General features: G+C 52.3%; 1 protein-coding gene across 1 annotated transcript; it reads right to left on the bottom strand.

Annotated features, from left to right (window-relative positions):
* Positions 1 to 7,956: 7,956 nt before the first annotated feature.
* LOC140645572 (olfactory receptor 14A16-like) lies at positions 7,957 to 8,877 on the bottom strand. The gene has a single exon (XM_072849040.1). The coding sequence runs from the start codon at positions 8,875 to 8,877 to the stop codon at positions 7,957 to 7,959; it is 921 nt and encodes a 306-aa protein (XP_072705141.1).
* Positions 8,878 to 13,253: the final 4,376 nt, after the last annotated feature.

Here is a 13,253-nt window from a genome sequence, read left to right as displayed (position 1 = left end):
GTCCAGATTGAATTACCAGATTGAGATCAAGATGGACTTTGCCTATCCTAACACTCTCGCTGAATGGTTGGGAGGTGCTTGGTGCCCTCCAGAAGCCTCCTGAGTGTCTTGTGCCCTGCTGTGCTGCCCCTCAGGAAGATGTCTGACAGGATAATGTCCCCCATGAGGACTAGTACCTGCAATGAGAAACTGCTTCTACTTCTCTGAAAAATAACTCATTGCTCCCCACACGGTGTGCATTTGTGTCGAGGCACATCAGAAGTGTGCCCAGCCATGCCGATTTCCCTGCTGAGATTGAGGGCTACTTGACAGGTGCCCACAAACAGCCCTGGCTGAACCTTTTGCTTCACCTCCAACTTCCTTCTTTCCTGTTTCCCCTCCCCTTTGGTCATCCTCCAACCCTCCCACACAAGAAGCCCACCTCTGTTTTCCCTTTACCCACTGGCCCTGGCTTTGCTTGCCTGGTGCCCTCTGTTGGTGTTTCTGGGATGGCTGCATTGGAAAGCCTTACCTTGGTCTGCAAGTCTGTTAGACTGGGACCTCCTTTTATTATCCATCATGTCGTGCAGTTCTTCATGCTGTCATGTTTTTAGAGGAACCAAAGGGCAGGGTGGACAACAGAAACCTCACCAAGTTTTACAAGAAGTGGCCAGTCCTGCATTGGGGCAGAATAACCCCATGTATCAAGGCAAGCTTGGAGTGGTGTGGCCACATCTGAACTAATCTGTGCTGGGTTGGGGCTCCTTGTTCTGCAGGAGTGGGGAGGACCTGGAGAAGGTGCAGAGGACATCTGCCAAGATGGGGTAAAGGGGCTGAATGCCATGACTTGTGTGGAGAGGCTGAGGGACCTGGGCTGCTTTGGCCTCCTGACGTAGAGGCCAAGGAAAATGTTGTCATGGCCTGCAGCTGCTGGAAGGGTGCTTTCAGAGAGGATGAAGATTTCCTTTGTAGAGGAAACAGCATGAGGAAGGAAAAGCTTTGGAGTCTGAGCCTGGGCATGAGGAAAAAGGAAATGCCACTTGAAGGGTAGTGCTGTGATGCAACCGGTCACTGGGGGTGCTGGTGTTTGTCTGTGGTCAGCCCATGGCTTTCTGTTTCAGAGAGAGACATGGGTACAGGTAGGGACCCGTGAGGATGAGAGCAGGGTGGGGAAGTGGACAGTGTGCCTACAGCCTGCAGGGAAACAGGCACAGGAGTGGCACAGTGTAGGACATCCTGTGGTGGAGGTGGGCAATGACGATACCCATACAAAAACCATTTTAAACAGAGAGATAGAAAAGGACAGAAATGCAATTAAGGAGCTGATGAAAGAGTTAATTTGACTTTTGAAAGGTGTGCAAGATTTTGACTCCCTCAGTTAGGGAGTTAAAAGCTCAAAGCAGCAACCAGATAATTAGGAGGTATCTCAATGAACAAAAAGCCAAGGGAGGGGGAAATCTGGACAGCTATGGGAAGGACAAATGTCCTGATACATCTGCTGAAAAGATGCTCTTAGACATGGTCATTTAATCAGCAGAGGTAGGAACACCTGAAAGATGAGGGAGATTAAATATGCAGCGCACTATATCAGATAGAGGAGGTGTAATGCAAGTACAGCAGACCAATATATTTTCTCCTATGATTAATGCACTTCCTGCAAATTCCCATTCTGGCATGGTGTGAAAAAACTGCCGTTATATGAAGAGTGCTCAATTGTTTCAGCTGATGAAAATGGGTTTCTATATTTTTTTAAACATTGCAGATCTGTTCACCTTTCCAGGCAGACCTTGTTTGTCTGACCATAAAACATCCAGGGCCACTTTTAGAGGCCTCTGTGTACCTGAGGTGTTTGCCTGGGGCTGGCAGCTATCAGACAGGACGTGTCGAAGAGCGGAGTCCCTCAGGAGCTACAGTGACAGGCTGGGCAGGAGGTTTCCAGGGCATCTATAATGGCAGGAGGTGTCTGTGTCCCTGTAATTGAAGACATTAGTGTCCTACATCCAATCTCAGTTCTGGAAAAAAACTTCCTTTTTCAAAAAAAAAAAAAAACAAACCAAGGACAGAAATTCTCCCCAAAGACTAGTATGTTAAAAGAAAAGAAAAGAAATCAACAAAGAAGTTTAAAAGCTGAAAAGGGTTTTTAAACATTTTCTTTGCTTTGCATCTTTGCCTTTAGTTCTTCGTTTTGCTGGTATTGACATTTTCTAAACATGTCTATTTTTTAGTAGCAGCATTTAAAAAAAAGATCATTTTGATTCTTGCACAGAGCCCTGTGCCCCCAAAACCCTCCCTGCCCAGGACTGTCAAGGATACCCCTCAGCCTTTGCACAGAGACAGTCACACTGCGGTATCGACCTCGCTTCACTCATGTAGATGTTGTCTGAAGTGGTCACATACAGCACAGGAAGATTCATGCCCCATAACCACCTGCTCTGTTGCTATCAGACAAAGGGCCTGAGGTCCTATGATCAACTCAAGCTGGAAGGCACCTCGGGGGTTCTGCAGTCCAACCTGCCATAAAAAAGGCTCAGACCAGGTTGTTCAAGGCTTGATCCAGTCAGAGTTTGACAACCTTCAAGGACAGAGTCTACACAGCATCTCTGGGTGACCTGCTCCAACGCTTGGCTCAGCTCATGGTGAAACAGGCTTTCCTTATCTCCAGGCTGAACCTCCTCTCTTTCATCTTCCATCCACTGTCTTTTGTCCTCCCACCATGCACTATGGTGAAGAGCTTGTCTCTCTGGTCTCCATGAAGTCCTTGTAGGTACTGGCAGGCTGCAATGAGGTCCCTCTTTGTACACTTACTCATGCACCTATGACATCACAAGCACCTCCACAAGCCAGGTGCCTCCTCCTGCCCTATCACATATGCAGGTCAATATGACATCACAAGCACCTGCACAAGCCTCATGTGCTTTCATTCCCAATCAGATACTCAGACAACAGGTACCTCAAAAGCACCTGCACAAGCCAGGGGCCTCCTTCTGCTCTGCCACCTGATCAGTCATCAGTGACATCACAGGCACCTGCCCAAGCCAGGGGCCTGCTCCTGCCCTATCTCCTACTCAGGCACCTGGGATACCACAAGCAGCTGCACTGGGAAGGTTCCTGCTCTGGCCCTGTCACCTACTCACGGACATGTGACATCAAAAGCACATTGAACAAACCGCGTGCCTCCTTCTACCCTGTCACCTTCTAATACAGCTATGACATCACAAGCAGGTGCCCAAGCCAGGGGCCTACTCCTACCCTATCACATACTAATATCGATATGACATCACAAGCAGCTGCACAACCCAGGAGCTTGTTTCTACCCTAATAGCTACAAAAACAGAAATGACATCACAAGCACCTGTATGAGCCAGCTGCATGCTCCTGCCCTAAAAGCTACTCAACCACCATGGACTTTGCAAGCACCTGCACAACCCATCTGCAGACTCTTGCCCTAGCAACTACTCAGCCATCAGTAACAACACAGAGTCATGGAATCATAAAATCACAGAATCTTTTAGGTGGGAAAATACTTTTAAGATTATCAAGTCAAACTGTCAACCTAGCACTGCCAAATCCACCACTAAACCATGTCCCTAAGCACCACATCTACACATCTTTTCAATTCCTCCAGGGATGGTGACTCCCTGTTAAACTGTTTTTATCTCATCCCACAAGCTGCACAGCAACTCATGCAGCAGCACTGGTAGGGACCTGACTGGCTAAGGAGTTCCCTGCGGAGAAGGGCCTGGGCACCGTAGCGGATGCCATAGGAGCCAGTGGGTCTCACAATTCCAAAGGAGAATAAAGAGGTGCGGGTCCTGAGGAGGTCTAGCAAGAAGGAGCTAGGGACATAAACTATGAGGTGTGAGGAGAGTCTGAGGGAAGTGGGCCTCGCTAGAGCCTGCTGAAGTGGACGCACAGGGAAACCTAATGAGAGCCTACAGCTACCTGGAGAGATGATGGAGCCATGCTCGCTTCTGCAGTGGCCAATGAGATGACAGAGGCAACAGCCACAAACTGCCTCTTGGGAGCTCTAGGCTGAGCCTTAGGAAAAATATAAGGGCCTAGGAGGAGCATTGCTGTGATCTCCACCTTTGGAGCACTTCAGGTTTCAGCTCCACAAAGTCGCAGCCAGGCTGGAGGCTGGACTAGAGAGCCCCAGCAGTCTCTTCCCCACCACCCTTTCCATGAGCCTATGCCTTGCAACGTGCCCTCCAAGAAGAGACTATGCTGGAGGTGAGGGTCTCTACATCATAGTTTAATTCAGGGTAAAAGGGAGCTCAGGAAGTCTCGAGTCCCGCCAAGCTCCAAGCAAGGCCACCCAAGGTACAGAAATGGAGATGAGGCATTTGACCAGCTCCCTGAACACAGCTGTCACTATGCCATGCCTCCTGAGATTCCTGGGAACATCCATCTTCTTGTGCAGAAGAGTACGATTCTTCTGCAAGTTTCCTGGCACATCTCCAGAGCAGGGCATGCTTTAGGCTGTAAAAAGAATTGAAAAAAAGCCTCTGACTGGGGTACTATCAGCTTAATTACTAAAGAGAGGGAGATGGAGGGATCTCAGGGCTTCCAGGTTCCTGCTGAAGATTTCAGCCTCCAAGAAAGGAGCTTCAAGAAAGGAGTTTTCAACTAATAGAGACTTTTGATCATTTCACTTGTGATGGCTCTGCTGCCCACTTTCCACAATTGGCACCCAGAAAGCTCACCTGCTTTTCCTTCCTCTCCACCCCAGACATGACCAAGTGATGGGAAGAAAGGAAAAAGAAAGGCCCTAGTCCTCTGTGAATCACCTGGGGTGTGGCCCTTGGAGGGCCACAGTGTCATTTCATTGTACACCCCATAAAGAACCAAGCTGGGAAGTGAGACTGCAAGCCCCAATCAACAGGGTTCATGGACAGGCAAGGCTGTGTCTATGGCTGGTCTGGAAACCAGTACACCTACAGCATAGCTCAAGCTGGGGCTGAAGCTCAGGCTTGGGCTTCAATGGTCCCCTGGGCCCATGGACAGAGTTGTGGGTCCAGGCCCCATGTTAGGCTGGTCAGGGTCATGAAGGCCTAGGGATGCTCTCAGGGCCCTGACACTGCCCCCATGGGATCCCACCTGCCAGTGCCCTCCAGAGGCCAACTTCTCATGCCCTGAAGTCCAGGCTCTGTGCTCTGCTACCCTCCTTCCCCACCTCCCTGGAGATGTAGGAGACCAGCATTTCATGGTCACTACAGCCAAGGCTGACACTGGTATTCACATGCCTGACCAGCTCTTCCTCTTTTTGGAGTGCCAGGTCCAGGTGAGCAGAAGACTGAAGGGACTCTTTGGCAGCTCTGCTAAGAACGTTTCCACAAACAGCACAAGAAACCTCCTAGAAGGTTTGCATCCTGCTGTCTCCCTTGACCACTGAATACGGAGGAAACGGAGTCCCCCAGAAGAGCCAGGTCCTGTGATCCACTGATTTCCTCAGATCATTTAATCGAGACATTGTTCATTCCTCACCCTGACTGTATGACCTGTAAATGGCTGGGATGGAGTTAATGTTCTTCATAGCAGCCCACAGGGTGATGTGCTTTGGATTTGTTACTAACACAGCACTGATAACGCAACATTGTTTCCGCTATTGCTGAAGAGTCCTTGCAGAGCATGAAGGCTTTCTCTTTTTCCCACTCTGGCCCTGCAGCAAGTAGGCTGGGGGGACACAAGAAGTTGGCAGGGGCACAGCTGCGATAGCTGGCCTAGAATGTCCAAAGGGATATTCCATTGCAAATGATGGAAAGCTCACCAAAAAAAAAAAAACAAAAAACCCAAACTCAACGGAAGAAGGAAAAAGGGGAGATATTTGTGATCAAGGCATTTGTCTTCCCAAGGCCTGCTTTCCTGGAAAAGGCTAAACATCTGCCTGCCGATGGGACGTAGTGCATGAATTCCTCATTTTGCTTTGCTTGTAGACACAGCTTTTGCTTCACCTATTAAAATGTCTTTGTCTTGACCCAAGAGTTTTCTTGCTTTTGCACTTCCAATTCCCTCCCCCGTCTTGCTGGGGGTGGTGGGGGTAGGGGAGAGTGAGCAAATGACTTTGTGGGTGCTTAGCTGCTGCCTGGGGTCAAACCAAACCAAACACCTACCACAGTGCCAACATTTCTGGCCTCTTTACCCACACACACCTTGACCAATGAGCTTTTCTGATTTATTTTCTCCCCTTGTCCTGTTGAGCTGGGGGAGTGAGCGAGCAGTTGGGTGGCTGTCTGGCTGCTGGTCAACGTTAACCCACCACAGGACCACCCCAGGACTGCTGCACCCAGTATGGGGCTTCCCAACACAATAAAGACCCTGACAGACTGGAGCAAGTCCTGCAAAGGCCAGAAGGATGGTTGGGGCCTGGAGCACGTTATGGACAAGGAGAGGCAGAGAGAGCTGGGGTTTTGAGACATCCCTCAGAGTCAAACACTGGGGCAATGACCCAGGCCAGCTGGTGGGATCTGAATCACTGGACAGTTTCAGTATTTGTCAAGACAAGGCCATGAGCACCTGCTCTAGCTGGAGCTGTCTGAGAATGGGCTTGGCTGAGAGAGCAGCTGTGGCAAGAGCTCTGGGACTTGGTGTGTAAAGAGTGTCAGTAGGAAACTGGTTTCCTCTTTATTAATCATGGCTGTCGAGTTGGGTATCACTGAGCCTCGGAAGAGGACGGAGGTGACCGTACAGCAAAGGTCCCTTCTCAGGGCTGGGGTGTACGGCCAGAGATGGAAACGGCTGGTGTGTGGGACCGGTCTGGGACAATTTTCCTAGGGCAGCTTCCCTGGGGTGTGCAGGAGCATGGCACAGACCGAGCCCCTCTCTTCTGCACCTTTGGCGCCTTGCTTCCTTCCTTTTGTCACCTGGCTCTGCCTTGTGAGCACCCTGCTGTGTGCCCTTCTCCTGCACACTCACACAGCTTAGCTCTACACTGGTGTTTCCTCTTCCAGGACGTTTACAGCCCAGCCCCAGCTCCAGCTCTCCACACCTCCCCTGGCCCCATGGCAGTGCCCACCACAGGGGGCTGCAGCACTCTGGGCACTCAGCCACAGCTCCGGCTGCTCTGAAGGGCACAGCAGCTCCTGGAGGTCACACGCGGGGTCAGCCTCCCCACCAGCCCCGGGGATGGTGCTGGCCAAAAGGGCAAGAGGAAACAGAGGCCAGTCAATCTCTAGCTCTGCTGCATTCATATTGTAGGTTGTCCCTAACCCCAACTGCATTTGCACCCTTCTCTTCCCCCACCAGCCCGTATCCCTAGGACAGCAGAAGAGTCCTGGCCCTGGGGCTCCTCAGGCACCTCCCACATCTCTCCAGTCTCCCTTTGCCATGCACACTGGGTCCACACTGACTCCCATGGCACTGCAGAGTCCTTCTTTGTGCATACCTTGATTTCGTGCTTTGCTTTTGGGGTGTTTGAGGGGGTTTCACTTTGTGTGCCTCCATTCACTCCCACCCCAGGGCACGTGGTGAGTCCTCGTCCTCTCCTGACCGCTCCAAATTCATTTCCATAAAGACGGCTATACGCCATGAGTCCTGACATATGTGAAGGAGCCTGAGGAGGGAATGGGGAGCTCATGCACCATCTTACATGAACAAGAAAGCCTTTAAAACCAGAACTTCTGGTCCAGTGGAACGAAATGGTATTGTGAGCTTAACCCCAAACACAGTGAGAACATAAGGAAAAAAGACTTTTTGAGAGACCACTTCCTTGGACATTTTAGTGGCAGCCACGTGGGAGGAAGAGCCCAATCTTCAGGCACTGCACCCAGGACAGCTTTATTGAAGAGCTTCTCTTAGACAGCTCACAGGTGACATAGTGCAGTGCAAGGGTCACACCCAACAGGATAAAGCCTCAAGAGAGGTTTCAACCTACAAAATTAAATAGAAATAGAATTATTACAGGGCAAAAAAGCAGACTGCTGGCCTAAGATAAGCTCCGGGAAATGTGAAGGGCTGGGAGGCAGGTTGTTGTGAGTGATGCTACGGCCATTGGGTCAGTTTCCATAGGGCATCCTTGAGCTCCTTGTTCCTCACGCTGTAGATGAGGGGGTTGACTGCTGCAGGCACCACCGAGTATAGAACTGACAGCACCAGGTCCAGGGATGGGGAGGAGATGGAGGGGGGCTTCAGGTAGGCAACCATGCCACTGCTGATAAACAGAGAGACTATGGCCAGGTGAGGGAGGCACGTAGAAAAGGCTTTGTGCCGTCCCTGCTCAGAGGGGATCTTCAGCACGGCCCTCAAGATCTGCACATAGGATACCACAATGAACACAAAACATCCAAATGCAAAACAACCACTAGTCACAATAAGCCCAGCTTCCCTGAGGTAGGAGTCGGAGCAGGAGAGCTTGAGGATCTGGGGGATTTCACAGAAGAACTGGTCCACGGCATTGCCCTTGCAGAGTGGTAGTGAAAATGTATTGGCAGTGTGCAGCACAGCATAGAGAAACCCACTGCCCCAGGCAGCTGCTGCCATGTGGACACAAGCTCTGCTGCCCAAGAGGGTCTCATAGTGCAAGGGTTTGCAGATGGCAATATAGCGGTCGTAGGCCATGACAATGAGAAGAAAATACTCAGCTGATATAAAAAAGAACAAGAAAAAGACCTGGGCCACACACCCTTGGTAGGAGATGGCCCTGTTGTCCCACAGGGAATTGGCCATGGCTTTGGGGACAGTGGTGGAGATGGAGCCCAGGTCGAGGAGGGAGAGGTTGAGAAGGAAGAAGTACATGGGGGTGTGGAGGTGGTGGTCACAGGCTACAGTGGTGATGATGAGGCTGTTGCCCAGGAGGGCAGCCAGGTAGATGCCCAGGAGGAGCCAGAAGTGCAAGAGCTGCAGCTCCCGTGTGTCTGCGAATGCCAGGAGGAGAAACTTGGTTATGGAGCTGCTGTTGGACATTTGCTTCCTCTGGGTATGGGGGCCTGTCCAAGGAGGAAAAGGCAGTGAAGAGTTAGGACACACAACTCTCAGCAAATCCTGCTCCTTTTCTCACAGAAACACCCCCCGCCAGCCTCTCTCTCTCCTTCCAGAAAGACCTTCATGCAGCTGCCTGGCTGCAACTCTCTTTTCTGCTGGCTGAGGGCCCAATGGGGAGCAGGGGATTCTGCTGTGGGCACCGGAGGAGTCAGTCCTGCTGTGCACCAACAGGCAGAGAGAAACCAGGAGTGATCTCTGTTTAAATCCCCTCAAGAAATCAATGCCATTTCACAATTGTCCCTCCCAACTCACCCGACTGCAGAGGAGAGCTGTGGGGGTTTGGTTTGGTTTCTTTTGCTCCTGTTCCTTGTCCCACCTGAGGGGGTTTGTGGAAGGCAGGCATCCTTGGCCTTTCTGCTACACTACAAGTGCTACCCTGAGAGCCCTGGCAGGCAAAGGGCTGGACCCTTAGTGCATAGGGAGGAGAGATGGTCTGTCCCTCAGTCTTGCTCTCAGCTGCCCTTGGCTGCTCTCTGAGCCACAGGATGGTCACACTCAGCTCTTGCCCTGACAGGAAACTGGATACTGGAAAAGAAACTGGATAAGCCAGTTGCAAAATGCAGACGATCTCCACAGTCCCCTCCCCAGGGAAGAGCTGTGAGCTTCTGCATGCCCTGAAGATGGGGTGTCCTGAACAGAGAGCCAGCTTTATCCCCACCCTATGGACTCCATTGCCTAGACCCCCCCCCAGGCTAGAAGAGGCCTTGGGCACCTTGCTCCCATGGACACAGCTGCATGGCAAGACGTGCAGGGTCAGTTGCTGAGCTGCTGCTGCAAAGCCCATCCCTAGAGAGCCTGAAAACAGCAGCAGCAGGGGCAGGTGGAGAAAGCAGGAGAAATACCCCAGGGCTTCTGCCAAGTGAGGCAAGGCCAGGGAGGGAGAGATGGGCACTCAGGAGAGTCTCCTCTGCTGGAGCTCAGGCTGCAGAGGAGGCAGCTCCAGCCCTGGACCCCAGCGCCTTGAGGGCAGAGGCTCTGCTGGGTGGGAGAGGAGACTGACAGACTTGGTAGGGGAAAAACATGTTCAGTGAAGGGCTGACAGGGAGATGCCCAATTCCCCCCTCCCAGCCTTTGCTGTCAGCACTTTGCTCTCACTCCCGCTCTGTGTCTCTGCTGCCTGGATCTGTCCCTGCCAGGAGCTGCTTCTCTCTCCCCATGTCTGCTACCTATCAGTGCCCACAGACCAAATCCCACCCGCTCTGTGCTCAGCTCTGCCCTGCAGAGCCCTCCTGGCAGCAGGACACTGCCCAGGAGCATCTCAGAGAAGGAGCCGGTCAGATAAACCACGAGGATTCCACACAAGTGATGGGGCTTTCATTAGGCAAAGGAACTGGTGAGGGGACTGAATCAGCTTCCTCACAGACCTACTGACCTCTCAGTCTAATGCTGTAGAGGTCTCAGTCTCTTGTGCAAACCTCACAGCTCCATTGCTATGTTCCCCCACAAACTCAGCAGGAAACGGAAAGCACAGGCTTCAGAAAGCACCTTTCCTTCCACGTAGCACCTGCCTTGAGGTACTTCTTGAAAATCTGCCTCTGGCAATGTCCTGAAGTGATGTGGAGCTGTGAGCAGCCCTGACCCACGCAGCAGCCTCTCCACAGCAGAGGGACCGTGCCCTGACAGGGGCTGCTCCTTCCACCCACACCTTCTCCCTGCAGCGCTGTGCGGAGCCACCCGGGCAGGCTGAGTGCTGGCCCTGGCAAGTGTCAGAGTCCCTGCCCTGGCACACAGCCCCCTGGGCGCAGGGACCCTGCTCTGAAGGACAGCCCTGGGCAGCCCTGCCTGCACACTCAGCTTCACACCCCTGCAGCCATTTCCGGGAGAAGGCAACTGTAATTACCTGTCCCTCTGACAGTGCAGCAGGGAAGCCCTGCTCGGGAGCAGGTCCTACTCCTCTACGTTGGAGAGAGATCTCTGTAGGCTGTGACAGATTTATCATACCCCTCCAGGAAGATCATGTCCATTGCCGTGCAGCGAGAGACTTACGGTGGAGAGGCTGTGAAGATTGCTCCTCCAGTCAGCTCTCAGCCATCCACCCAGCCCAGACCGCCTTTAACCTCTCTCTGCCCTGCTTGTCTCCACTCAGTGCCTGCAGGCAGTGCCCTCAGCCCTGCGGTGCTTTGCAGAGGAGCTGCTCCTGGGCAGAGCTGTCTCTCCTTATCTCTTCCTGCTTGCCATGCACTCCCTGCATCCCAGGAGCCTGGAACAGCTCAACAGCAGAGGACCAGCCCAAGGTGTTGTAATGACCTCTCTGGTGGTTTTGGGGCCAAGTCCATGAAGCTCAGACACTGAGAAGAAGTTGAGGAAACCTCTGAAGAAGTCGGATGCAAACTGCAAAGTTTCTTTGAGCCTTAATGGGTCCCACTGAGGGACATTACTGACAAAGCCTCCCTGGGGACTGGTTAGAGCAGAAAACTGGAGGCAGAGATGGCAGGTAAAGGAAATGTAAAGGTGGATCTGATGCTGAGCAAACCTTAATGTGTCCCTTTAAGGTAAAGGGCCTTGCCCTGACCCCATTAACCAACTGACCCCCAGCCCCTGGGAAGGGAGAACTTGTCCCTCACACGGTGCTCAGGGCTCTTGCTCGGGCCGTGTGATGTGGGGATGTGTGATACCAAGGGCAGGACTCTGCTGCGACACCTCCCAGGCTCCTGGATGTGGACAAGGAGGCAATGAGGCCCTAATGCTAAAAGGATAAGGTGTCTCCTCAGAGGCATCAGTGGCAGACACAACAGCCATTGCCAACGGCAGAAAGAGCTCCTCTCTGCTGGGGGCTTTCAGCCTTTCTACATCCTGCTGTCATCTCCCCCACAGGCTGTCCTATGGTGTTGCATCCCCTCTGCCTCTTTCCCTGCAGGCTGTAGGCACCCACCCTGCTACTGCACCTTGCTCTCACCTCAGCATCTTCCTGCCTTTACTGGAATCTCTCCAGCCTCCCTGGCTCTTCCTTAAAACACAAAGCCTGGGGCTAACCCAGGGTGACGTGTTGCACAACAGCACTGCCCTTGGAGTGACATTTCTTTCTCCTCATGTCAGCTCTGGATGTCCCAAGCTGCACTTTGTGGCATTATTTCTTTCTCATGCTGTTTCCCACTACAAAGAACAGCTCTGCCATCTCTGAAAGCAACCTTCAAGCACTCTCAGGCTACTCCCATATTGTCCAGAGCCTCCCCAGCTCTGGGCCAAATAAGCCCATGTCCTTCAACCATCCCACACAGGTCATGTGCACCAAACACCACCTTGGCAGACCTCCTCTGCACACTCTCCAATTCCTCCCTACTTCTGCAAAATAGGGAGCCCCACACTGAGACACACCTCTGTGTGTGTGGCCACACCAGTGCTGAGACAAGAGGGGTGAGAACTCAAGTTGTCTGTGTGGCCAATGCTCCTCCTAATGCAGCCCTGTATGCAGCTGGCTTTGTTCATGGTGAGCATGCACCACTGGCTCATATGTCGTCCCTTGTAGAGTCCAGACCCTTCTCCTCAGGGTTCCTGCTCATCTGGTGAGGACCCAGCCTGTCCTGATGGATGGGGTTATTCTCCCCTCCCTTCACGACGGGCCACTACTCGTTTTACAACTTCAAGAGGTTTCCGTTGCCTCCGTCTTCAATAGCAAGACCAGTTGTTCTCCAGGTACCCAGCCCCCTGAGCTGGAGGACAGGGACAGGGAGCAGAATGAAGCTCCCATAATCCAAGGGGAAATGGTTAGTGACCTGCTACACCACTTAAGACACACAAAAGTCTATGGGGCCAGATGGGATCCACCCAAGGGTACGGATGGAGCTGGTGGAAGTACTCACCAAGACACTTGCAATTCTTTATCAGCAATCCTCTCTAACCGGGAAGGTACCGGTTGACTGGAGCTTAGCAAATATGACACCCATCTACAGGAAGCGACAGGAGGAGGATTCAGGGAACTACAGCCCTGTCAGTCTGACCTCAGTGCCGCAGAGGGTTAAGCAGCAGATCACCTTGAGTGCATTCACACAGCACGTAGAGGACAACCAGGTGATCAGGCCCAGTCAGCATGCGTTTATGAATGGCAGGTCCTGCTTGACTAACCTGATCGCCTTCTATGACAAGAGAATCTGCTTAGTGGATGAGGGAAAAGGCTGTGCATGTTGTCTACCTGGAATTTAGTGATGCCTCGGACACCATTTCCTACAGCACTGTCCTGGAGAAACTGGCTGCTCATGGCTTGGACGGGCATATGCTTCGCTGCATTGAAAACTGGCTGCATGGCCAGGCCCAAGGAGTGGTGGTGAATGGAGTTCAATCCAGTTGGTGGCCAGTCACCA

Source organism: Ciconia boyciana, chromosome 35 (assembly GCF_034638445.1).
Source record: "Ciconia boyciana chromosome 35, ASM3463844v1, whole genome shotgun sequence".
NCBI lineage: Eukaryota > Metazoa > Chordata > Aves > Ciconiiformes > Ciconiidae > Ciconia > Ciconia boyciana.
The sequence above is the reverse complement of the archived record's forward strand: the minus strand, read 5'-3'. Positions and strand labels throughout refer to the sequence as shown.

Bases quoted from the DNA above. Each gene is read 5' to 3' on its own strand.
- LOC140645572 (XM_072849040.1), bottom strand. From the start codon at position 8,877: ATGTCCAACAGCAGCTCCATAACCAAGTTTCTCCTCCTGGCATTCGCA.